The sequence below is a fragment of the Epinephelus moara genome, chromosome 3 (assembly GCF_006386435.1).
Source record: "Epinephelus moara isolate mb chromosome 3, YSFRI_EMoa_1.0, whole genome shotgun sequence".
Classification (NCBI taxonomy): Eukaryota; Metazoa; Chordata; class Actinopteri; order Perciformes; family Serranidae; genus Epinephelus; species Epinephelus moara.
The window spans coordinates 34,488,260-34,515,185 of record NC_065508.1 but is presented as its reverse complement, the minus strand read 5'-3'; the positions used below and the strand labels follow the sequence as shown (position 1 = coordinate 34,515,185).

At 40.1% G+C, this 26,926-nt stretch overlaps 1 protein-coding gene across 2 annotated transcripts in view; it reads right to left on the bottom strand.

The window, feature by feature from the left end:
• cblb (Cbl proto-oncogene B, E3 ubiquitin protein ligase) overlaps nucleotides 1-22,373 on the bottom strand; it is a 76,098-nt gene extending 53,725 nt beyond the window's left edge. For both annotated transcript variants that reach the window (XM_050040898.1, XM_050040899.1), the window contains exons 1-3: nucleotides 22,138-22,373; nucleotides 20,728-20,905; nucleotides 20,207-20,457 (exon numbers count right to left, since the gene is read on the bottom strand). In XM_050040898.1, the coding sequence (XP_049896855.1) occupies nucleotides 20,207-20,457; nucleotides 20,728-20,895 (419 nt within the window). In that variant the 5' untranslated portion in view covers nucleotides 20,896-20,905; nucleotides 22,138-22,373. The remainder of the gene's footprint in view (nucleotides 1-20,206; nucleotides 20,458-20,727; nucleotides 20,906-22,137) is intronic.
• Between the last annotated feature and the right edge of the window lie 4,553 nt (nucleotides 22,374-26,926).

Genomic DNA, 26,926 nt, shown 5'->3' with positions numbered 1-26,926 from the left:
GTGTGTGTGTGTGTGTGTGTGTGTGCACATGTGTCTGTGTGTGTGTCTGTGTGTGTGTTTTGTACCTGAAGCACATCATCCAAACTTTTAATTCTTCTTTCAAACGTGAACAAAAAAAAGTTTTGTTAATAACACCTCTGTGATTCACCAGTGTCACAGAACAATAATTCAACTGAATTTATCATTTTAAGTACATGTGTTGTTTGGGTAATGGGGGGGGGTGTTGTTTCATATGTTTTTCAATTATCACTTCAAATCTGATATAAGCTTACTGACAGTGACACAGCCTCAACAATAGTAAGAGATGATAACACTTTAGTGGATCTTTAGCGTGACAATATTTCACGATAGCTTTGTCTCAGTCCTCACAGCTATACTTCTAATATCGGCCTCAAAATCTCACATAGAATGGGAGGGAGGGGCAAATCGATACAGCATAGTATCGCGATATTTTGCATGGCAATATTGTATCCATACATGGGCACTGAGTATCGATATTTTATTGTATAAAATATTAATGCTGCATATACAAATCAAACTTTTAGCAGCTTACTAGAATAATAAAATCAATTGCTTTTTCAGTCCAATAGATTCATTTTGCTGCAATAAAAAGAATCAGAGTGAGACTGAAAACCATAAAATATCTCCATACTGCTTGTCCGTAGTGCTCCAAGTGTCCTGAAGCCCCGACATGAAAAGTTGTTTGGAAAAACTCTGTTTTTAGCCTCATTGCAGCCTGTAGCTCTAACTGCCTCTCTGTGGACCGTGCTCACGTGTGCACGCGAGCAGTATGGAGATATTTTTATGGAGATATTTTATGGTTTCAATTCTGTGTTCTTGGACGTTTTAATCTGGGTCTCCGTCAGTCATTAGGTGTGCAGTTGTGCTGCTACCCACTTCCCCCTCGGATCTCCATAAGTGTTGTGAGGACTCTAAAACTTCACCAGAGCTTCCCTCAGGATATGGGTGAGTAGATAATGGCTGAATTTTCATTTTTGGGTGCACTATCCCTTTAATAATATAATTATTCTATATTTTTCTTTTTGTCAAGAAATCATGTGTGCAGATCCAAATGAACAATAAATTAATCCTACAAACAAGTACTGTGTGTGTATCAGAGCCTGATATATCTTCTTCCTCTGTGCCATAGAGCTCCATTGTTATCCAAAGACAAATAAAAACACATCAGTGAGCCACACTGTTGCACTGGATGACATGCTCCGTCATTACCATGAACACACACACTGTAGTTTATTTTGACTCAGTCCCACATGCACCATTCTGCTGCAGAAATACTCACTAAACAACCAAATGTGGATTAATCCGCGACTGAAAATAGTCCCCAACAAAAGTAAATAGAAATTTAATGTTAAAAAATATGACTGGCATTTTAAAAAATAAAACTATAAATTTGTGATCTGCTTCTAAAGATTTAAATTTCAGTAGCCAATGGGCTCAGGCCTGAGAGACAGAGATGTTATAACGTATTCAGAGACAGACTAACACATTGTTGATGTGGGTCTCTCAGTGGAAATATCAGAAAATATAGTCCAACACTGGCCACCAGTGTTGCCATTTTTAATGTCAGGACAATGTCTAATGTCAACTCCAGTTAATTGGGGAATACTGATGATGTTGATATGTTGTTGATTTTAAGTTATTTTTTAAGTAACCAAAATCCAGCATCTTCTAAACGTCTCATGCCAACGTCATTTTGATGCAGATTAATGACACTGAGTCTTAAGATATTAAGAACAAAATCCAATGCCTGTGAAATGTAATGTCTAATCTGACACAACTGGAAATTCCAACATCATTAGAAATTTAAAATATCGACAGCTTGATTTTCATTCTAACCAAAATTTAGTCTGTCTGACGTTAAGAGCCTCACGACTTTCATTCATCATCATGACATCCAGCACCAGCTGGGGAATAATACAGCAATATCTGTTAAACTCTGCAGGTTTAGCAGTCACATATTCCCTCTTTCCATATCAAAGGCTAAATAATACATTTTAGATTCTTACCAAATATCTTAAATCAATCATTATATCATCAGCAGTGCAGCACTGTCAAATTGTATGTGCTAATGGAGCCTAGCTGGAGTTTAATTTCCTCTACATTAATCTGTTTTAACACCATCACATCGCTAATGCAAATGCTGTCAGTAATGATGGCTGCTGTATAACCTTGGCGCCTGTGTCTGTGTATGGCAGGTGTTTGATACCGTATTTTCTATACTCAAGTGCTAATTGATGCAGCGCAACCACGTGAATAGACACCCACATGCAGTGTGGTTAAGTTCTAGTCCTTCTAGTTTGAGAACACTGATTCCTAATGATAAAATAAAGGTTAATCAGCAGTGAGTTCTGGTGACTTCTGAGCTTCAGTAGGAGTAGTATGTTTCCTGTGTCTCACATAAAAAGAGCGACACAGAAAAGAAACTGCTCTCCACCTTCTCCACTGTCTTGCAAAGCATACATGCAAAGTAGAAATTAAAACAGAAAGTACCAACAAGTAATGTAAATAAGTCATAACAGTCTGAAAACTGAATGCACAACTAGGAGAGGTGAGGGATCTAATACTGTACTAAAGCTCCTAGGTTCAAGCCAATCTTTGGGGTTAAAAAATGATGCCAATATGAAGTGTCAAAAGGTGCAGTTCCTCTTATGGCGACTTGAGACTGGCAACGAGAACGAGTCAATCCCCATAGACTCCCATGTTATGATTAACGCTTAACTTTACTCAAGGCTTCAAAATGGGCTCGTCTATTGTTTTTAATACAGCTTGTTAAATATTCCAATGGCTTTTTGGTTGATAGGTGAGTATACTGTAAACAGCCAAAAATAGGGGTAGGTGTATGCCCATATGCCTGCATATAACCTGCAATACACCACTGACCATCAACGAGCAACAATCGTTTTCTATTATACTTAAATGACCATAGCAAACAGTCCAGTGTCCTTGCCACTCATTTTATTTCTATGGGTTCAAGCATGCATCAGTTGAAAGTCTTGCAGCATGTATGTCTGAGCCACTGAGGCTGGGGAAAGACTATATCTCACAGTGGCAGTATCCTCAATCAAATAATTTTATAGTTAAATAATGTCCCGTGTAGGACTGTTGAAAATAACAAATCAGCTGCCAACACATTTGAATATTTGAGAAAAATGTATCCTGTCTTTTCTGGCAGCATGCAGTGCAACCAACAGCAGTAAAAAGGCTTCACGAGCAATAGGAAATCAAAATGCACATAATCTCCAGATAAACCTGTCTTCAGTATGTGTTGGACTGCTGACTCATGCTGAAGGCACTGGTACAGATCTCTGTTCTGTACATCAAGATAGTGGTTACAAAGTGAGGTTGCCATGATTTATTTATGATTGCTATGTTTTCTACTGATAGCAGACTACGATCAATCCCAATGCTGCTTAGGTCAAATTATTTATGACACAGCAGATGCTCTGCACTTTCTGTCCTTGACCACACACGCTTTTGCATGTGGCGTACACAACACAGCTGACAGTGATATGACTCCATCAATGACTGTGACTGACAAAATACACTCCAATTTGTTCAACAGCAAAAACCGGATGTGTTTTCTTCATACTAGACTGATCAAGATGTCAAATAATCCAGAGTTTTCCGTGTAGTGCACTTGCAGAGTAGTGACTGGAATAAAGTAAAGAGGGGAACAGCAGGGTAAAGCGGGATAAGTGAGAATCACTGTTCTGTGCCTTGGTGGTAGCATACACTCCAGTCTGTGTGTGTGTGTGTGTGTGTGTGTGTGTGTGTGTGTGTGTGTGTGTGTGTGTGTGTGTGTGTGTGTGTGTGTGTGTGTGTGTGTGTGCCTGCGATGAAAAAGCCAAGCCCGTCTCAGTAATTTCATGCTCATGCTTTCATGCTCTCCAGTCAGCATTAGGCCTCTAATCAACCAAGGACCAGCCAAAAAAGCTCTCTATTGGGATGCAGAGGGAAACGCTGCAGATTCTTACATAATGGTTGTGATTTGGAACTCAATTTCCAGCCTTGTTGTGGAGGAGGGCTCAGCTCCGAAACATCCCCAAACAACCAGAAAAACAGGATGCATTCTGAGCTGTGTGATGTATTTGCAGCTATTTGTGGTATGCAATATTTATCTTTGCTTATTGCATCATGAGACTGCACTGCTTACTGACAAGACCCATATATTTCTGGACAAAAACTGCAGGGCAGATTGTATGTTCACGTCCCCTGCAATAACATCCTACATGGTTTGGTTCGTTAGTCTTCCTCGTGTGTCCTTGCCATGCCCTGTGCCATTAGACTGGTTGTGTAATCTGCCTCGTTTGACAAGCGCCCCAGGAAAGCCCAGCCCATTCATTAGGGCTAATGTACTCAGAGTGTGTGGAGCAGGGTGGCCAGAAACTGTTGGCTGACTGACACAGTTGTTACAGACATCCTTCCATGGCTCTGTCATGTGCATATATGTATATCAAACCATCATCAGCACCAAATGGAACCGTACCAAGAGGGTTTACATCGAAATGTTTACTGAAAAAGTCACATTTCAGCCTCTTCTGAGATAAAATAGAATCCTCCAGCCGAACACTTGTACAACCAGAACACAAACTTGCTGACACGGTGTCACTCCATTGTTGTGGTGACACCTGCACTAGTGCAGCTCAACCGCTCACTATCTCAATCCCTACTGGTTTCCTGTCACCTGAACGACATCACTATCCTCTGTCAAAAACTGTTGTTCCTCTAACTCACTGTGGCAGTGTACATTTCCCTTTAAAAAATTGGGCCACATTTACCCCTTTTCGCAACGTGGAAGAGGTTACATTTCAGTTCCCAAATCTATTTTGAACCATTCAAAGCAAGTGTTGCATGGCATACCAACGTTAGTAAAGTACTGCAATACCCTGCTGTTATTAACAGTACAATACCTTGTTTTATTAGTATTGATACTTGAAGAATGACAGCGCAGACACACAAGGCAAAATATGGCACTATTTGGCTTACATAGCCAACAGTCAGGTTGAGCCCACAGACACCACAAAGCCTGTCTGTGTAAGATGTTTTAAGGCTACGCAGACTAAGGAAGCTAACATGTCCAAAGGGGAGACAATGACAATGTATCTGGATCTCCAGACAAGTGAAAGGTTAGAGGAAAGGCTGATTAAAACCAAACACCTGCCTGAACTCCAGGGTTTTCTGGGATTGGTGATAGCTATGATAATGAGGCCTGAGGGTTAAAGGTCAAAGCTGGTGGTTTAGGGTGGAGGGGGGAGCAGTTGTTATATGAATAAAAGCTACATGCTTTGATTCATCGGGGCCAGGAGGGGCCAGTCCTGTTTTCCTCTGTGTGTGTTTGAGTTTGGGTGCGTTCTCACAGCTGACAGCAGAGATACGGCAAGAGCAGAGTGGCCATGAGGGACTGTAATGGTTTCACAAAGGGACTATCAGACAGATGAGATGTCTATCAGATCTCCAACATGCTGCTGCTGCCGCCACACTGACTCAGCCAAAGGGTAGGACAGAGGCTGGTGGAGAACAAACAGCTGCGATGAGGGTGCGGAAGGAGAGGTGGTGGGAGGGAAGGCTGGGTGGGTGAAAACACATTGTGGGTCAAAGCAGAAAGATGGAGGAATAATGGAGAGTGAGAAGGGCACTCAGTCAGCCGAGTCGCTGATTTAATTGTTTCTTGGGATTATAATTAGCATCAATTATTCAGGCAAATATTTGTCACAGAAAAAAGCTACAGAACACCGTCCATTAAGTCAGGGAGACAGAGTCAGAGGAGGGAAAACGAGCTCCTAAAAGCATTTTATTTCAAACAAGACCAAGTCGAAACCTAGTATATGGCTGGATTGCGTATGGTCAATGTGCTAAATTGTGGCCAAATCGTTAAGTCAGTGGTCGTGTCCAGAGAGACAGAACACATTTACGTCCTATCCCCACTGGAGGGAAAAACAATTATTACTCTCATTGACTTTGTATTGCGTGAAGGTGCCTCCTTATCATTTACGTCTCCTAGCAAACAACACAAAAATGCCTAAAAGCTTCTGTGTGGTGGGATGCACTACCAATATGGTAAGGCATCCATAGCAAAGCTTTAACAAGCTGCTGAAGCAAAAAAACTGAGCTTTTAGGCAAGATGTGAGTCATCTGCAGGAGGATATGAGAAAACTGTGGGATCCTAATACTCAGTATGCCTACGTGCAGCAAGCATTTTGCTTATTTGGCCAGACAAACTGTTGAGGTTGATGATCTTGCCTAGTGATTCGATCAAATAGTTGTAAATATCAAAACTACTGGCCATTAAGTGGGATCATTTCTCCGACTCCAAGATAAGCAAAGTAAGGAGAAGTGACACTGAGACAGATGCAGATGTGAGTTTGTCAGTAAAACTTTTCTTCTCTGGTAGACATAAGGTGCTAAAATAAGCCTTTGACATGCTGTTATCTAAGGTTTTTAGCTAGTCATGGGCAGTGTTTAGTGAATCAGCTCTGGGTTGCATACTGTGGCGCCAATGTTATTTCCCCTACGGAGGGCATGGTTTCCAGAGTGTGACGCATTGAGCTCTGTCTCTATGATGTGAATTTCTGTATGTTACGACTTCATGTGGGGGCCCCTGTAATGTTAATTCTTAAAGGAGAAGAATACCAAAAGACATAATGATGACACGTTTGAGTCAGATAATTGAGGAGTGTCGCCCACGGCACTGTAAAAGCCTCCTGAGGAGCCCGGGTTCCCATCCACACTTCACATGGATGTTTTTAGAAAGCTTGTCTCATTTTTCTGTCTTTCTTCTGCTCTCTCCTCTCCTGCTCTTCTTGTCTGCTCACTAGTGATGCCATAGTGAGGTTGCCCCACTGGATAATAAACTCGTAACAACACCGGTGTTAGTGATTACACAGGATATTTTACCAAAGAAAGACATTTGTCAACAATGCACAATATGTCTAGAACCCTGTGGGAAGTTACTGCTTATGCAAATTAAAAAATTCCTACTGCTACAGCTTCACATTTAAAGTGTTGAACTGCCACAACATAAGTTGACTTTTATTGTAAAGTACACACTAGAAATGCAATATCTTTGTCAGTGACATTAGTACTACCGCTACTGTTCATAAAAGTGCATGTACAAAAAAAGACACAGTCACCTTTGGCATTTTTTGTCAAGATGAAATGAAAAATGACTTAGCCACCCTTTTAGATCACATCGCTGACAAGTGTTTGTACCTATTTAACAATATATGCCAAAAGAAATTACAGAAAACAATTTCTTCATATTCTTATATCAAAATCCCATCATGTTTTCTTCCTGTAGAACAAAATATGATGTCTGCTTACATATGCTAGTACCAAACAATAATATCATGACTTTCACCCATCAATCAATCTGCAAGTTTTAGCTGCACAGAGCTGAGATGAAGTTAGCTAGCTGGCAAAATCATGCTACGTCGGTGTATCTTTGTTTCCCCAAAATACTGTGGCATCAGGCCCTCTAGCTAGAATTTATTCATAATGACTTTATCTCAGACATGTTAGGATGTTACATACTTTGACATGTTTCAGTGGAAACTTCCGCCTTCCTCAGAAGTGTAACTTGGTATTAGGGAGGCGTGACCGTCCTGTCAGTTTTTCACAGGACGGTCACTCCTCCCTAATATCGGCTGATTGACAGATCAGCTGATAAAGACGCGTCACAACCACCATCAAGTAGGGCTGTGACGGTATGTATTTTTTCTCACAGCAGTGACAGGGTGACGTATGGTGGTGATACGTCACTCGTCGCTGTCCATCAGCTCCTGCAGGCCTGGGCGTTTTTTCCAGTTTAACTTAGTGATTGCTGCAAAGTTTTCACTCCTTGTGATGCACTCTCTGCGGCGGTTTTCCTCCTGATGATGTATCTCCCCAACGATGGTAGCACCGAATCCCATTCTGTGCAGCAAAATAATTCCACCTCCGTAGGAATATGTTAGCTAGCCCCGCAGCTACACCAGCAGTCCTCCCCTGACCTCCGTCTCCCCTCGGCCTGTTGCTGCTCCGCCGCTCCGGAGGATTCAGCCTCTCTTCTTGCCTGCTCAGCATCCAACACCTGGGAGTTCCTCATCTGTATGCTCCGGCTCAAACAGGTATAGCTCTGGGTCTGTGTCCGCTACAAGAAACTCCTCAAAATCGTGTTCAAAGTCGTCCATTGCAGCTACTATAGTCCGGAGATATTGCTAAGCTAAATAAACAGCTGAGTTTTGTTTACAGGCTATGTCTGTGCCTGTGCCTGCTCACCGGTGTATCCCTCCGCGGATCACAGCGCCGGACGTACTGACCCCAAAGCTAACCGCTGAGACCCAGCCACTGGACGTACAGACATACAGTCTATGGTATGGAGTATTCTTTTAACATTTGGCTTGGGAACCAGATCCGCCGCCATGATGAATTAGCTTCTTTTTTTTTCTTTCTTTTTTTTTTGTGCGGTGATGACCTCTTCACCGTGGTAGGCATCACGTGACCGCGGTATTGCGGTGATGCGGTTATTGTCACAGCCCTACCATCAAGTGACACTTTTGAGGAAGGCGGAAGAAACTAAAGGCATAATCAACACCACTGAAGTACAATTTATTCACCTTGAGGAAAGAGGTATCTGTGGCAGCTCCAGATTATGCGGAAGGCAGTTTACAGTGTTACATGGAGCATACGACAGGCATCATCTCACTATCCCTCCTTGACAGATAGTACTAGCCTATTGGCGTTACACCATAAGAGCCTCACTGGTATGACCAATATGACACGCCAACCAATATCGTTACCTTTTTTTTTTTTTAACTTGAAAAAAATGGCATCAGTCAGGCTATACCTAAATGTGTTTAAACCGTGGGAGGAAATGAAAAGTAACCACTCGGAGAACATACAAACTCTAAATATAAAGGTCACAGCAGTCAGATTTAGATCATTGTATTAAATGATTGGCAGACATGTATTAGTCTAACTTGTGTGGGTGTGAGTGAGAGGTGATAATGTTCGTATTTGTAACCCCTCATTAGGTTACAGCAGTTTAAGTAAATGTCATGAGTTAGTTTGGGAAATATTTGGCTCTAAGTTTATCGAGTCATGAAGGAAATACTCCTCCGTGTCCATTCCACACAACTTGTGTCAGCAATTTGAGAGAAAACCTTAGTCAGAGTGCAGTGAGTAAGCCTAGCAACGACCCTTATTCCCCTCTGCCACACACACACACACACACGTACACACACACACACACACACACACACACACACACACAAACACACATACACACCTCCCCCTTGCTCTGAGCCTCTTGGTCCCTGGCTGAAGCGCTCTGGCTTCCTACTCTGGTGCTCCACTTCCTCCCCAGATGGTTCTACTTTCTGGAAGCTTACTCATCTCAGGCAGGCTCAGGCCTTTTAAGCCTTCCATGGGAACACGTGACATCATCACTTCAAAGCTTGACTGCTCGCTGTGACGTACCGACGTGTGAGGATGTGTACAAGTTCATTCTACAGAACTGACACCAAAGCAAAAACCACATTAAAGCTTATACATGTGGCAACTAGAGATCAAACTGCCAATTTTGTCTATAAAGTTTTGAATAAATATGTTAAATACTATAAACAAATACAATTAAAGGAAAGGGGATTTGGAAAAACACAGCTTTTGATCTGTATAGGGAACTGTGAAATGACAGCAAGAAAAAGGGTCTCATCTTACACCATTGGTTATGCTGCAAAGTAATCCTGATTTAAGACAGCGAGACATGTGGTGAGATTATTCACAAGGAAACACTTCCTGTCCTTTCAGCTCAGTGATTCAACCACATCACTTCCATCCATCCGGCTACAGCCTGCACTGGTAACAGGAATCAGGCATTCAAACATAAAAGGACACTATTTTATCATAGGAGCCAATGTCATTACCTCAATAATAATCAATGGAGTCCGACTAAGCTCTGAAACTTTTGAAGCACAGAAAGATCCAAAAAATGTTTGTTTTGTCTGCAGTGCCCTGGCCAAACAAGATAGCAACTTAAATCTAAACTTTCAAAATACTGATGATCAATTAGCAACATGAGATAAACTAAGTGTCACTGTTACAGTGTCATATGTCTCATGTGTTAGCTTGGTATGTTAAAATGAACGTAAATAAATTGTCTTTCATTTTCCTGTGAAAGGTGGAGACTTTGGTAAGGTCTGCCTGTATGTGTAACACGTGACTTCAGTGGTTTCGGCGATGGGCACCACAGCAGATAGGAAACCAACTCAAATAGAGAATTACGGTAAGCAACCAAACCTAAACCCACACCAGAACAATTAGACAATCGTTAACAGAGCTGGTGACTACTTTTCCAGGTTTTATGGAACATTTATTTAGGTGTTCATTCTCTCAGCTGCACAGTGATTAAGTTTAAGTAATGGACAGTGATCCTCCATTTTAGCCCAACAGTAAATTCTTCATATACTGGAAACACTGTAAAGTCTGTGCCAGACACAAGCTTCAACTAGTTGGCAGCCATGCAGACACAAGAGCTGTAAGACCTCAGAGCTTTATTTAGTCAGATTTTTACAGCATATCTTTTTCATTCAGTATGAAACAAAACTTTACTTGTCTTTTTCTCTTTGAGCTGGAAAGGCTTGTCAGACCTCTATTTATGCCAAAAATGGTGATGATTCCTAAAAGCCTAAACACACCAAACCATCATCACAGAACTAAGAGCGATGAGGGCAGACTGTTGCGTTGCCTCATGTCGCCTGTCTCTCGGCCAAAAAGGAGCACTTGAACACACTGCAAAGACTACAGCCAATGTCCAACCAGCACTTACTTTCTGCACCCGCATGGGAGGAAATAACTCTCCAAACCAGCAGATGGCAACAGTCTGTATTCATCATTTAAAAAGGGAAACCAGAAGACCAAAAGACAGACTCATTGTGATGGTGAAGGTAAGCCATGCAACTGTGTCGTAGTTTGTTAGTGTCCTAATGTTAGCTTTTAACTTATGGTGATTGCATCTGCGCTTCAAAAATTGTACTAGTGGTGTTCCCCTATGGAGATCATCTTACTGAACAAAACAAGTAAATATCATAAATGTTTGTTTCCCACAGAGCTCATTTGTTGCAATAATTCAAAATTCAATGAAAAAAATCCAAGGGTGATGCTAAATTCTGTGTCGGCCTACAAAACACGTCATCCCTGCAGCACCCTATATAATAAGTCTGTTTTGATCTCACTGCCTCTTGACTTAAGTCATTTGTTTGCTTTCCTCATTTCCATTTATAGGGATGTACAATAATATCAGCATGTCATTGGTATTTTCTGATATCGGCTTTAAAATGAACTATCAGAACTGGCCAACATGCTTTTTCTTATTTTGCACAATAAATGAATGTTACATCCACTGAAAAGCATTTGTTTCATGCCTCCATCCGCTGCTGGGCCATCACGATAAGAGTATGCGTGCGTTATATAATGTTAATTTCACAACAGAAAACACTTGATGATCACTAAAATTAGGTGGGGAAGAAAGTGGATATATCGACATCAGTGTCAGTTAGCCAAATGAGCTGTTACATATCTGATATTGGCAAAAAAAAAAACAATATCGTGCATCCCTATCCATTTCCCTTCTTGTACACTGAGCTGACATGCCAATCAGAGTGATTTCATTCACCAACGGGCTCCACCATCAACGCCAATTTAACATACTAAATCAGCCAAAAAGGGCCAACAAGGGCTGACAAAGGCCAACGGTGCAGGACACATTGCAAAACTAGGGCAACAGACGCTCACCAGCAGCCCGACATTGACGAACAGCGACCGTCGGCTTGGTGTGTCAGGGCCTTAAAAGCTTTTTTTGATGAATAATTCTAAATGGTGGCTTTGATGAAGTAAAGTGAACCACTGTCAAGCCTTTACAGGCTCAATCTCCAATCAGGAAGATTCAAAAGCAAGTGTCCATTTACAGTATTTCCCCTCTGAATTATAAAAAATGATAAATTATCAATTAGACTAAGCACTAAGCTGCCCTGTACCTTCCAGAGTCAGCAAATTACAAATTAATGAGAAAAAGATGATATTCAATCCACTCTTGTTCTGGGTGAGGCACACAGGACACAGGATATAAATCTGTAAGTGATGGAGTCATCTTGAAAGACCATTTCTTCATTCATTCTTAAAGCCTTAACACTCCTGTTAGAGAGTTACCAACATTAGTGTTGGTCACAGCAAACAGTAACAAAATACTGAGCAGGTTTCTCCAACATGTCACCATGTCACCATGAGTCAGGGGTTATTCACAATCAGCCAGAGGCGGGTGAGGAGATGGATTGAGAGAGGAAGGGAGGTCAGATTGTCTTTTATCTGCAACGCTCTGCTTCCTGGCAAAAGAACTGCACTTTTAATCCATCTGATTTAGAGACAATCACTTTAGAAAGCTGCTAAAGCAATTTTTGTCAAGCCGGCTATAAAACACTCTGCTGTGCAAATCACTTCAGATGTGCTCTATAGCTGTATCGAAAGGGCATGAAAGAGTTTGCCACTAATATATATATTGTTACATTATATCCAACATTTGACTTACTCTATGTGGAACTAGCAGGCACACTACCAAATACACAACAGCCCATTGATTGACTCTCAAGGTCTGCCTTTGTGGGATCATCCTGGAAAAAAAGGACAAGTTGACCCAGCCTTCACTGCAGAAAGGGTGGTTTCTAAGGCAGAGGCGGATATCTCATTCAAAGAGCAGCTTTATGTTTTACAGCTCAGCCTCAGCAAATAACATCTCATGCAGTGAATTGATCCTTTGCAGCAGCACGCTATGAAAGCCACGGCTCTCGTGTTTGTCAATGTCATTTTATGCTGTGGTTGCAGGTCTCTCTCCTGAGAAGGGTTTTCATCTCAGAAAAGATTAATCTGGCTGAATGTAGAATTAGAGCCACTATTTTGACCACTAACTGCCCCCATACATTGTTGACCATAGTATATCTTTAGTAAGGAAGTGACTCATCTTCTACACTGATCCCTCTTTAGGAACACAGACAGTAGAGAGTTCAATCATTGCCAAGGTGCTGAGGTGCCAAAGGTTTGTTCGAGAAAAGATTTAATTAAAAAAGGATCTTCAAAAAATGTCAAGGAATCCAATTTGCCTAATTGCATAAAGCAGCCCACAGACTCACATGAGGGGCTCTTGGGCATTTTTATTCAAAAGAGGCTACAAAAGCAAATTGTTATTCAGGCTTAAGTGGCAAATATAACTCAGGGTCAAAGACAATTAACTCAAAGAGACATGAACAAAGTTCTTGTGCAATCTGTAACTCTTTAACAAGAACAGTTGTTTGCAATTTTCTCCCATCCTTCAATTTCCTAATTAATATTCCTATCTCGTCCATGTCTCACTCCGCATGTGAAAAAGAAAAATGCAGCGGGATGGGGGATCAGGTGGTCAGATGTGGAGACGAGGACAATGAAGGCTGGGGGGTTGGGTGTGACGCATGGACATCAGATGGCTTAAGACAGGGTGCAGCCCTGAAGAAAGGTTTGGGGGTGATCACAGCAGTTAATCAAGCGCATGAAACAGACTGGTGCTAGACAGGCTGCCACAAAGACACAGCAGGCCACATATGGGTACCCACGTCCCTGGAGACAGATGTGATACCAGATGTGAGATCACCTTACTGTTACCTCAAAGACTGCTTGTTCCTTTTATTCCTCTTTGTCGGAGGATGTTGTGTGTTGTGTTAAACAATAATTACACACTACGAGACACTGCCGAGAACTGATGTTTACCATGACACACAACTAACAGTTAGATCCAGCTCAATGTGAATTAAATCCTTTACATGTGCAACCATTTATTAGTGATGTACACTTTAATCTATGTGACAGGTTTTAATGCCTATTTAAACAATTCCAAGTGCTTACACAAACATTTTGTCATTGATAATTTTGCTCATGTAATCTGACAATAACAAACAGGGATGGATTACTGAGAGGGCCTACAGGGCACAGATCAAGGGACCCTACGGGTAAAGGGAGTATCCATTCATGTTAACAAGGAGTTGAAACTGTATTAAGTTAATAGTAAGATATGTTGAAATTTGAGTATGAAAGACCATATTATATACCACAAGATTATCATTTAACACGGTATTGGCTGGCAACGATGAAGAAGTCATTTGTAAGCTGTATGATAAACAAGTTGGGACTAAGGGCTCATTTATGTTCAACGTTAAATACGGATCCGGATACGGATGGAGCCTCCTGTCCGTGCTCTGCGTTCATTTCGTCCATATTTCTACACGTTTCCATAAAGCTTACAGATACGGGCCAAACGGAGCAGTACCATCAGGAACCGTGGGGGCAGTGTTGCTGTCACTACCCGATACGTAGCTCTAGTGAGACACGAAGAAGAAATAACAATTCAATTTCTTTCATCGGCAGTAGGCTACTAGAGAAAAGAATTCTCCGTCCTCCAGTCGCGAAGTATTTAATGGCCTCACCAACCACCGCCTCCTACAACGCTGCCTCTGTTTTTGTCTTTTATGCAAGAAGTACATTATCAATATCTCCTCCACAGTCGCCATGTTTGTTTTTGAGTTTGTTGTTGTCATAAACTTTTGACGCTGGGCTGCCTCCTGGTGGATATATTGGTTAACATCCATGCCAACGTAAAGGGCGCATGGAAGTATGTGGGCAGTGACGGTAACATCGTTTGAAACAGACGTATACATTTTCGTATGTAAAGGGAGCATAAATGAGCCCTAAAGATGGAAACACCACAAAATTTCCGCTTCCATATTAAAATTTTCCATCCAACAAAGGGCTAGGCGATATGGCTTAAAAAAATATTGCAATAATTTTAAGCTATTTCACGATGCACTATATATATATATATATATATATATATATATATATATATATATATAATATATATATATATATATATATATATATATATATATATATTGGTATTTTGAAATCTTCTCTAAACTACTGTAGACTACAAAAACACAATATTATTAAATTTAAAATTTAAAAGTTAAACAAACCACTGCCATGATAAAATTAAAATCAAGTAATTATGATACAATAAAATAAATTACTGTTATAATAAAGTTAAATTACGCATTGTTATAATTAAATAAATCAAAGTGGAACCACTGGTGCTTTTATTCTGAAGCACCCCACTTGTCTCATGTCAGAGGTGTTGATGTCCATGCTGTGAACTTGAAGCTTCCAGTCAACAGTTAGATGTTGGCAGAAAGTTAAATTGATTGATAAAGTGATGATTTATTCACTGTAAGCTGGAAACAAACTAACAGCTCTCCAGTTCATATATTAATTATATGTACAAGTTGCACTGGTGCTCCATGGTTGCAAAAATCTACTTAATAGTCACAGTCTGGAGTCCTCTGGATACAAAAACACACACTTTGCTTGCTCATACACTATCAGTCAGGAGCTAGTGGTCTAGATGGAAGAAGAACCGCGTGTAATTTATCATTTTTGATATCATCATTTTATACATCCCACAAGGAACAAGCAGCGATACATTGAGTATAATCAATATATCGACCACCCCTAATCCAACATAATACGCTAGTCTGTAACCAACTCCATCCACAGAACAGCCACACCAAACTTGACAGTCAACGATGGCAAGACTGTACGAGGGCGGTTAAACATGTTATAGAATAAAAATAACCTTATCAGTTGACTGATCTGATTTATTGATCTCAGCGTGCCCTTGTGTAAAATACCGCCTACTGCCTATACATTGTGGCAACTTTTAGTCATTGCATCTCCAGTCCGTAGATATTTATATCTATGTGCATCTCTCTTCAGCTTTTGTTTGCACAATAACTTCATTGTTTTTATTAAAGCAATATCATCAGTAGGGAAATTTCAATATTACCCAACCAAAAATGACACAGCAACATGACCTGTAGAAGGATATGAGGGGGTGTATATGTACGTATGCACAAGGGCAAGCCTGAACATGGTCATTTAACACTGCACTGTCTGAAATGTTTTAGGTCTGTATAAAAAAAATCCCAAACTGTGTTTTATGTGGGCTTTGGTTGCCTAGAGATTAAACCCGGTAGCAGAGGGAAATGGAATTCATTGTGATTACAGACACTGTTGCATTGCCATTATTACATGATTGCACTGAGAAGGTGAATACAGCATTCTTCTTCTTCCTTTTGTTTTTAGCTTTGGCTGCATTATTTTGTTTTGTTGTCAGGTTTACTGCTGCTCTGAGAAGTTAATAATCCTGTGGCCTGAATCACATCGAACAATTGCCAGTGGGCTTGTGCATAATTACAAAAGTAAGATTCCATTGTAATAACAGGTTGTTTATGGGTAAAATTTATTTGATTAAGATGCATGAAGAAAACATCTGTTTCAAAAAACAAAACTTTATTGTAGTATTTTTTATAATAATTTACTTGCAATTTACTTTACAAAAATATCCCTGTAGTGTTAGAACAGCACCCCTGGAGCAGGTCAGGGTCCACAGGGAGAAAGCTTGCAGACAGCTGTGTTTAAAAACAAGATCTGGTTTAAGAACGGTCTTCCTGTTCACTATGACACCCCGCTGCCTCTGAAATGAGCCACACCACAGCCATGAATAGAAGTGGTATGTCTGTAAGCGTGTGTCAGAGCAGCGGATCAGACAAAAGAAGCTGCTAAAAATCTTCTCAGTCAGTCTCCTTTGGCGGGACTATGCTTGTGGTGTCCAACAACACCTGCCCACAAAGCAACAGCTCATCCTCACATATGAAAGTAAAAGCAATTAAGTCAGTAACACCAGTCAATAATGAAATTAAATCCTGGAAGTCATACTAAATTGTTTTTTCCAGTAATGCAATAATGTGTCCGTGTAATGCAGCACTGACTGGATACTGCACTGTGTGTGTAACTCTTTTACTAAAGGTGTCAATGAAATCACAGTCAATATTCAGTACTGGTTTAAGTGATGAAATAACAAAACTATAAAAGTGTCCATGAGTGGTACCAAGAATGTCCTATCTGATTTTAGTCTTCATTTAATGGAGACACTACAGATGAAAACATCATTTTTGTCTTCTTTCAGACTTGTGGAAAGAAAACATCCAAAATACACATTGAGGTGTTTATTTTAGCTCGGATTTCTGTTTTGGAAATTTCTGCAAAGAGAACATATTTAAATGTATAATGCCTCATTTGCATATTTAAAAGAAAACTTGTAATATAAAAAGTAATGTCAGTACCCTATTCACCTGCAGTGTCTTATTTTTTTTGTCTGAATATGCGATTTTGCAATACATAACCTTATAGACAATTTTCACAAAATGAGTTCTTTCTCATACTTTGAGCCAGAAACCTCTGCTTCAGTGGCACTTACCAAACTGTTCCTCTCTATATTCTGAAGGTTTTTACACAGGGGCTTTTTCATAAATCATTCATAGCCTGAATTTTATGACTTTTTATTCCTAAAAACATGGCAAAAATTGATTTATTTTTTTTGTTTGTGGCTTTTCTTATTTATGGAGTAATAAAAAAAAGAGATTTTCAAAATTCCCTTTGTAAAAAACCATGACTCTTAACATGCAGACAAAAGCAACAAGAATTTTGAGCTGGACTTTATCCAATATTTAGATTTATGTTCCAGAAATGTCTCAAAATTAGTGTGTGTTTAATTGTATAATGCCATATTGGCATATTTAAACATAAAATTTGAAAAAAAAAACTTATAATATAAAATGATTACCTCATGTAAGTAATCAAATGGCAAAGTTAGTTTTGCTCTATTCACCCAAAGTACTTCCCCTTAAAGCAGGAGATATAGTCAGGATAACAAGGGTGGGGTGTTACATTTTTAAACTTATTCTGCTTTTACAACTGCGCTTCTCTTGCTGATACCAAAACAAATTTAGTCCATCTATCAAGACGTCTGACACATCCTGCATGACTCTCAACATCTAATGCAAGATACTATTATACTACTATGTTAAAAGCAGATGAGACATGTACGCCTACTTGTTGTATGCCTGTTAAAACCTGCCTAAAATGTGAGTGGCAGAGGGACGTGTTGTGTTTCTTGGGAAAATTACGTGAATTGCAGCCTGAACTATCCCGTAAGTGGCAAACAAAAATCTGCTGAATTACATTGTACGTAATGAGTGAGCATGTGATTCAACTTTTACATTTAGTTTAAAGAAACACATAATTCATGCCTGATTTCTCCTCTTTTACTGTAAGTAAAAGCAGCGATGTGCTGTGTTTACTGTAAACCCTGTTAACATGCAGATAGATAAAAAAAAATCTGCTGGCTGACTATTTGAGAGCTGAACCAGAGAGGAAATATATGAACAGGATGTAAAGTGCATGGGGATTTTCCCTCTGCTCTGCACATGGCAACTAGAAAGAGCTCCTGAGAATCACTGGAGCCTTTCACACCCCTCATTAACTCGAGCTCTTCTCTTGCACTAACTGTTTAATAAATGATATGAATAAGGAACCAGATTCACTTTTGTTGGTCCTTACTCCTTTTTGGAAACAGCCTCCAAAAAAGACAAATCATGTGATCCAAAACATATGCTGGTGTACAGTGGGGCAGTCCTCTGTCTTTGCTGTTGTGTTGTTTTTACAGAGTACTTTATCTAAAACAAATTTACTACTTAGTAGTTCCCATTCATCCGGTCTCATTCTCCTTACATCCGGCACTTCAGTCAATACTAAGTGATCATAATGCGTTTAGGTCACCGTTCAAGAGGAAATCATGTGAGCTCAAAGCAAATTTAGCTGCGACAATCACAAAAAAAATGGTTGGAAAAAAAATGGTTCTATATTTTGGTTGACTTAATAAAGGCAAACTCCCTGTCAGCAGTGTCAGCAGCTTGACTCTCCCAGTACCACAAATATGTGACATTTTTTAATATAGTGCTTCATAAGGTAAAGCATAAAGCAAGTGCAGCAGCATAGGCTGCTAACACAGATAACCAAAAAACTGAATATGCCTCTGCTCTCTATTCTCCCTCTAACTCTCCTGTTTTTCACTTCTCCATCTTCACCTCCCACACTCTCTTTAATCTGAGTCACTCAGGCTCATGTCTAACACATCACGATCACAGTGGGTTGATTTAAGTAAAGATGACATGCCAGACGGTTACAGGCCACACACCAAAATCTGCGTTTGATATGTCGCAGTCTGCACAGTGAGACCGTGGAGGGGACAGGACTGCTGGGTGTCCTTCCTGTAACCCTGGTGAAATGGGCAAACCTCTGTCATCACTGTCATCACAACACCTCTGCCGTCAACCCATGCTGAGGTTTTAATATCTATCGTCACAATGACACGGTTGAGGTGAGACAACACTGGCGTACACCAAAATGATCATCATTAGATGACTTTTAAGATAAGCAACTTGCAACTAAAGAATTGAATTCTAGAACTAAGAAGTATTTTTGCTTATGAAATCTACTTTTTATCACCAGGCCGTTTTAGTTCTGAAATTCAGTGTGACAGATATGAGTAACTGTGGATTCAACTGATGCTGTGGGAGGTCAGATAGTTCACACTATCTCTAAGATGACACACATCTGAAGTACAAAGCTGAGCCCAGATGACGAAATGTAGCCTTATTTAGTTTTGATGAAACGAAACATTCACAAAAGCACATTTTCCATCAGCAGCGTATCAAAATAAAAATGCTGATGGAAACCCCGCTCAGCCAAGAGAGGACAGTCAGACACTTGTGACTTCAGCCTGCCATCTCTTCTCTTGCCACTGTGACCATGGTTGTCAGTGAGTGAGAAAATGAGCGGTGCAGTGATGCCAGACACAACTCACATCCTGTCTATTATATTATTCTAAAAGGGCACTGACAGCTGAATAGAGGGCATCCTGTAGCATCTACTGCATGCTTAACCCACAGCATACTGCATGAAGCACTGGAACCAGGGGATCTGAACAGAGTGTACCCTCAGAACATTTTAATGCTGAAACCACCAACAAAACTGTTTTATATTGAACTGCTTTCAGATTGTCTGTCTGACATTGTAACTGGAAAGTGTCATGATTATCATCTCTTTGAAGGAGGTTTTCCACTGAGGGGTCAATGCAGGTCAAGTCAGTGACCCTCTGTACACCACTGTCATCTCAAAAGTTAGAAGTTAAAAAAAGCACAAAAACAAGATTCTTTATCAAAAGTTCTCTTACCTGTCCTGTGACTGCTCCTCATACATCCTCTCCTTTCCCTCTTTAAAGAGTCTGATGGCCCGTTTGGATTTCCTCATAAGGCTGTCGATGTAGATTTTAAAATACTCGTTTTCACTGAGCTGTGTGAGTCTCTGGTTCTCTTCATATTTGCCCAGTGTAAGCCGCAGGTGCTGGTAGGCATCAGGTAAGATATCCAGGATGTATGGCGGACTGTTTTTCAGCTGGAGTCTGGGATTTTGGCAGAGGCGGACCTGTGGCAAAGAAATCCATGAATGACTGTATCAACTCAATCAGTGTCATCAATGAGTTATTATAGAGTTTGAAAAATATGTTCCAGCCAATATGTAACATTAGAGGATATCAAATACATGCTTGTATTATTTGAATACACAATCACAAAATGATCAGAGTACACATGTGCACCTCATTAGCATTTGCTCCACCTCTCCATGTGCATCTACAACAATGTGCCTACTACCATCTGGCACGCAGGCCTGTCGGGTTTATCACTCTAAACTTACAACTTTATCCATGAGTTTCCAGGTTTTCTCCACAGTCCGCCGGTCGGCAGCCGCTTGTTTCGGCGGCCCCACTGCATCGTGGATTGCATCGATGATGCCTAAAATCCGACCCTTACTTCTGTTTGGCCCTCGTCCTCCAGGGTTTCGGCCACTGAGAGCAGTTGCCATTTCCTATACACTGAACACAAAGACGGAATTAATACAGACAGTGAAATTGCCTTTTGTTCAGTTTATACAAATAATCAGTTACAGTTATTCAGTAGTTTGGTTCAGATCCATTCATAGTTGTTTCTCCGAGAGAGTTCCTTAATGTTTATATTAAACAAGAAAGAGCTGGATCAAACAGCAATGGATCATTTTCACATATATTCAACAGACACCTGAAACATCTCTTAGTGTTTGACTGACGCTGTTTGTGAAAGGGGTTCAAGGATCAGAGGAGGTCTTTGAAGGTGCACCAGGGGTTCACAGTTTAATGGCGAATAGTATTTTATTTCTGTAAATTATCACGATGAGAGAATCAGAAGAGACATTCTCTTTGACGTACAGTAAAGTAGGTAAGAAAGCCTGTACGAAATCATAACTTGTTTCAAATGCTTAGAATACAGGTGGGCCTCATTGTCTTGTGCATGTAGGTCTGCTTGGTCGCTGACACGATGGTTACCCCCTTCTTTCATGCATGCTATTGTCTTCCCTCGAGAGTGTCATTGTCCACTGACGATCATGTCATTTTCGTACATAATAATTCATGATATAACTACAGAAAGAAACTAGACTGCATGTAACAAACTGCTGATTATAGTGTTTTAAGGTTTAAAATATTAGTTTACACTGGTTATCACTGAATATGTTGTGATGTACTCCTTTATGGACTTGATTTATGGCCTATTTTTACACCTCTATAGTCATAGTTATGTGGAAAAAAACAACACAAGAGAATAGTCATAGTTTCACTAGATTAGAATGTAATCTATAAACTATTTTAGTTAAAAATTAAAATATTATTTGTTGGACTACGCAGCCTTTAAAAAAAAAAAATAAAAAAAAAAAAAATAAAAACGTTGTTTTTGTTGTTTTTTTTTCTTATTGTTTGTTTGTTTTTTCTATGCATGATAATTTGATGGATCTGAAAACTTTTTATGGCCCCCCTGGCAGAGTGTCCCGCACCCCTGGGTGTCCTCGGACCCCACTTTGAGAATCACTGACTTGGAGTATTGCTGGTACCATATTATTACCATTTTATTTTGTTTTCCGTGGGTTGATTTTTAAAGCGACTCCGCGCTGCCACAGACACTCACGCAAGCCTGTGAAGCCCAGAATAAAAAAATCCCTCTACGGCCACTGTGTGTTTTTAAACAGGAACTCATAGGAATCGATCATTAGGGAGAAAAACTCAAAGTCCTAACTTACCAAACCACCAGGGACTGTCTGCTGGGATCCCTGCTGAACTCGGTCCACATCGAGCGAACAAAAATTAAGGAGTGTCCAAGTGTCCAGAGGGAAAGAGTGGCAGAGGAAGTATCCAGCGTCTATAATCCCGTCACTTCACTACAAAGCCTCCATATTTTACACACGTCTTATAAAAGCTGCTCCCAGTATGTGTCGGAGGAGTTGGATAAACGCGGAGCTGGGAGGTCTGTACTGTATGTTTTGTACGGCCACATCAGTGTCAAGTTAACTATTTTTAAAAATGTCGCATCCTTTTGTACATTTCAAAATAAAAGCTCCATATACTCAAAGATCATAATTAAATTAAAATTACTTTTTACTTATTCATACTCAGCTTTTCCTGACTTTTGTAAATCAGATAAGCGTTTTAAATTCTGTTGTTTTTATCTCCTTCACACCTGCCCTTTCTACTCAATAATAGCACATGCTCGTCCTTTAATCTGAAGGACGGCTTGTTACTTCCTGTACTGTCTCTCTGTGTGCTGGCTGGCTTGATGCAGCTGTTCCAGCGGTAGGAGGGTCAATGGGAGTATGAAGCAATATTTTCCAGGAACAGACCAGCGCAATGACAGAAGCGACCAGACACCCATTGGTGCTCTGTTAGGATGTCACTAATGTCAAGTTTGACATGATCAGACTGAACAGCGACCTCCGGTCTGAACTCCCAAGATAAAAGACTCGTTGATGACCCCCAGGGGGACAGAGCTGACAGCTGATGGCACAATAATGCTGTAGTGAAGGATCACTGAAACAACTTCCTGGATGTTTCCCTCGTGAGCTTATTAAATGAGTTCAAAATACACTTGTGTTCATTTGTGTTTGTTGTTTTCTAAATTATGATTACAACTTACTGTGAGCATGGGTAGCACATGGATTAAAGACCGACAAAGAAAGAAAGAAAGACAGAAAGGCAAAACAATGTATGTCTCAAAGGGTAGCTTAATTTTGTAATAAAATTATGTAGTAAATTATCAATACTATGGTTTACGATTTTTGTGACATTGTTGTTATTTTTATAACGTCTACACAAGTGAACATGTATATACACATTTACTGTTTACGCTCTCAACATCAACACAACACACTATTTAAGTGAGAAACAAAAAACATTTTATTCTCTGGACTTTCACAGACTTACATTTGGTCAGAATCCGTAGAACTGTGTTGTACGATTGCTTCTTATCACATTCCAAAAAAAATAAAATAAAAAATAAAAAATCTATGCTTTTACTTTGAAAGCAAACTGGTCTCATTTCCGGTATTGCTCTTGCTTCATGCTGGTGTCTTGATGCGGCCACAGAGGAGATGGGCAGGAGAAGGGCCGCTCCCAAATAAATCCTCGCAACTCCTCTCACTCTGATCAAACGAGCACTGTTCTACCGGAAATGACACAAAGAGCAGTGTGGGTGTACTATAACTAGGAATAAAGGGTTAGTGTGTGTGTGTATATATATATATATATATATATANGTGCAACATCTGAGGACTCTGTCCAGAAGAATGCAGTCCTAGGAACAGCTAAAAACCTGCACAGAACCCTCAACTGTAACCCTCAATATATATAAATTTAAAGTTATTACCGCACACATTACACAGTAGTACACTGTACGCAATGAGTGTCAGTCAGTCAGTTAATAAGGTTCCAAAACCTCGAGACAATACTGTAAAAAGGTATCAGATGTTGAATTTGTATTGGAGCCTGACAAATGTTAATCAAAGAAACTGCATTTTGTCACATAATATACAGTCCAGGACATATGGGAATATAGTAACGGTACTTTTACGAATACTCTGATTGATTGTTTGTGTATACACATATCAGCCACAACATAAAAACCACTGACAGCTGAAGTGAATAACATTGATCATATCGTTACGATGCAGGCATTTGATCAGATTGGGATCAGAGGTACCTGCAATCCATGGCGGGGCCTCCTTGGACCAGACTTGGCTCTGACCTGAAGAGGCATGGACACAGGGCCTCTGTGGGTGTCCTGTGGTGTCCAGCACTAGGGCCTTGGCAGTGGATCCTTCAATTCATGTGCATTGTGAGGTGGGGTACCAGCAAGTCCCATCCCAGCTCAAAAAATTGAGTGTTTGGGATTGTCACTGCCATCAGGGAGTGCTGTTGCCATGAAGAGGGGAACTTAGTCTTCAATTGTGCTTGGGCGGGTGGAGCGTGTAAGGTAACATTCATATGATTCCCAGGACCCAAGGTTCCCAGCAGAACATTGCACTGTAACTAAATGATCAGTTACTCACTTCACCAGCCAGTGGGTTTCTCAAATTTTATTATAATTATTTTCACATTAGATTTAGTTACTTTGAATTAAAAAATGAAAATGAAACTATACCCTGAATAAATTAAATCATTATTTGACTCTGTGCAGCTCAACTTGCCTGCACTGACTTATTCAGTGATGTGTTGATATGGTAATTTTGACATTTAAGAGAAGAATGCTGCAGAAAAGGTTGTGCAGGTGGCCTGTATAAAATCTGGAGAAAGGTGTGAAGTTTAGTGAATGTCATAACGCCTTGCTGTGTGCACTGTGGGGTTTGTCTGAATGCTGCTTAAAAAAGATGCAGAAGGATTATTCTGTCTCTACTTTGACCTCATAAATGTCAGCAGTAAGTTGGCAGAAAGTTTGCTGATCATTACATAATTGGTCACATGCTGCTTGTATGTAACTTTGCACTGTTTGCAATAGTTTGTCATGTCTGTCAGTCATATCTTGTATATGATGTGCTTTTATAGTTTGAGTCACGGAGAGATAAATAAATTAAACTGAAACTCAAATTTTAATATGCAATCCACATGACAGCTTAAATTCACTCTGAGATAAATATATCAGGATGAACATTACACAACTTATTTATACATTTTATTTGCTCCTTCATTCTGTTCAGTGTGAGGTTGGCGGTGGCCAAGGCTCATCCCAGCATGCATTGAACAGAAGCTTATAGAATACCCTGGACAAGTCAGATATCAGGTTACTCACTGTCTTACATGACAGCAACTTATCAGATGCACCTGACTCATATGTCATTGAAATGTGGGAGCCAAAGCAGTGTCATAAGGGGGGGAAGGGAATGCACACAGGGACAGGTTTCCAAATCACTCTGCCTTTTTGTTAGTGACAAAATAAGACCTCCTTCACAAGCAACATTTCACATCAAATGTGTGTGCATCGAATTACATTTGATGGTACTTTTTTTCTTTTCCAGCAGAGGGCGCTGTACTCAAATGGAAAAGACAACTTGATGTTACAGTTAATACAGTACATTTATGGGGAAAATGTAATTGCATTGTCCTTATACACTGCACTGTTTAAAGTTTTTCACATAGGTGGTACATTTGTAGAGAGACGGTGGCTGTATTCACTGGCATTTTAATATATTGTTCAAAAGATAATCTCATTTTCTAAATCAGGGGTGTCAAACTCATTTTAGTTTAATCTGACCTCAAGTGGGCCAGACCAGTAAAAACCATTGCAAAGTAGCCCACAAATAACAACATCTCCAAATGTTCCCTTTGATTTACTGTAAAGAAAAACAAGCGCATTCTGAAAACATCCATTTATAATACAGACGATGAACAGCGTGCAGGTGTCTGAAGATGAATACATACAAGTTCAACAATATGTCTCAGTTTTCCACATTTATTCAGTCTGCCACTCACTGATATTACATGTGCATTATTCCATACATGTCCACTCCTGTGTAGTAATGCTGTCATCACCACACCAAACTTAAGTGGAAGATATTGAGGAAGCATGTGAAGTTATCCCCTGCCTCCCAAACCATTTACAAATGTAAAGTTTTGGTTGTGCCTTTGCAAAATGGTTCCACCAATATTGTTTCAAGAGAGGTCTGGTCAGAGTGGAATAGTCAGAGTGGAATAGCCTCTGCAGCAGCAGTTTACATGAAGTAGGCTACTCACTGTTTAACTTGCCCATGAAACCTGGCACAAAAGTGCAGCAATAGGACTTTTAGGTCTGCAAAATCATCCAGTAGGCCGGACTGACAACCAAAAATGTATGTAATCGTTACACCTACAAAACACTAAAAGAAAGGACTGATGACTTTAAACCTGATATATTTTAACCTTATGTCATGTTTGTATTTAGCTTAGGGGTTAACTGTGTGCACAGAAAGGGAGTACCTGCAAATGTTTATCATGTTTTTGAAGGTTTGCCCTTTACACTCAACTTATTTCCACACAGTCCCTAGAAAAGTAAGATTCAGCCCAATTTTTCACATCCCACATTTCCCCAGACCCTGCTCTTCTCATTGAGTACATGTAGTTACCTGTTTGGTTAATCCTGATGCAGGAATGAAAACCAAGACTGCATAATAATATTAGCCAAGTATTTGATGGAATATGATTCAGTAATGTAATTTTCAACCATATTTACATGTGCTACATTCAAGAACTAATGCTACTGGGAAAGTATCCAAACACAGCACACCCTTTCTGTGTGTAAAAACAAGTAGGGGAGTCACCTTCTGTTCTCGTGATAACTCATTGCTCATCAGGAGTGCCGAGGGAATCCCACCAAGCCAAACATGGACTCCACCCTTATCAGCTGAGACCAGACTCACAGAGTAAGAGGTTTCACCTCCCAAACGTCACCTACCATCCAATCATACCCTCACACTTACTGGGCGTCACATTTATCTGACAACCCATGACCAGCAAACGTGTGTGTGGGGGGGTGGAGATATAAAGTGTTTTGAAGATAATAGTGCA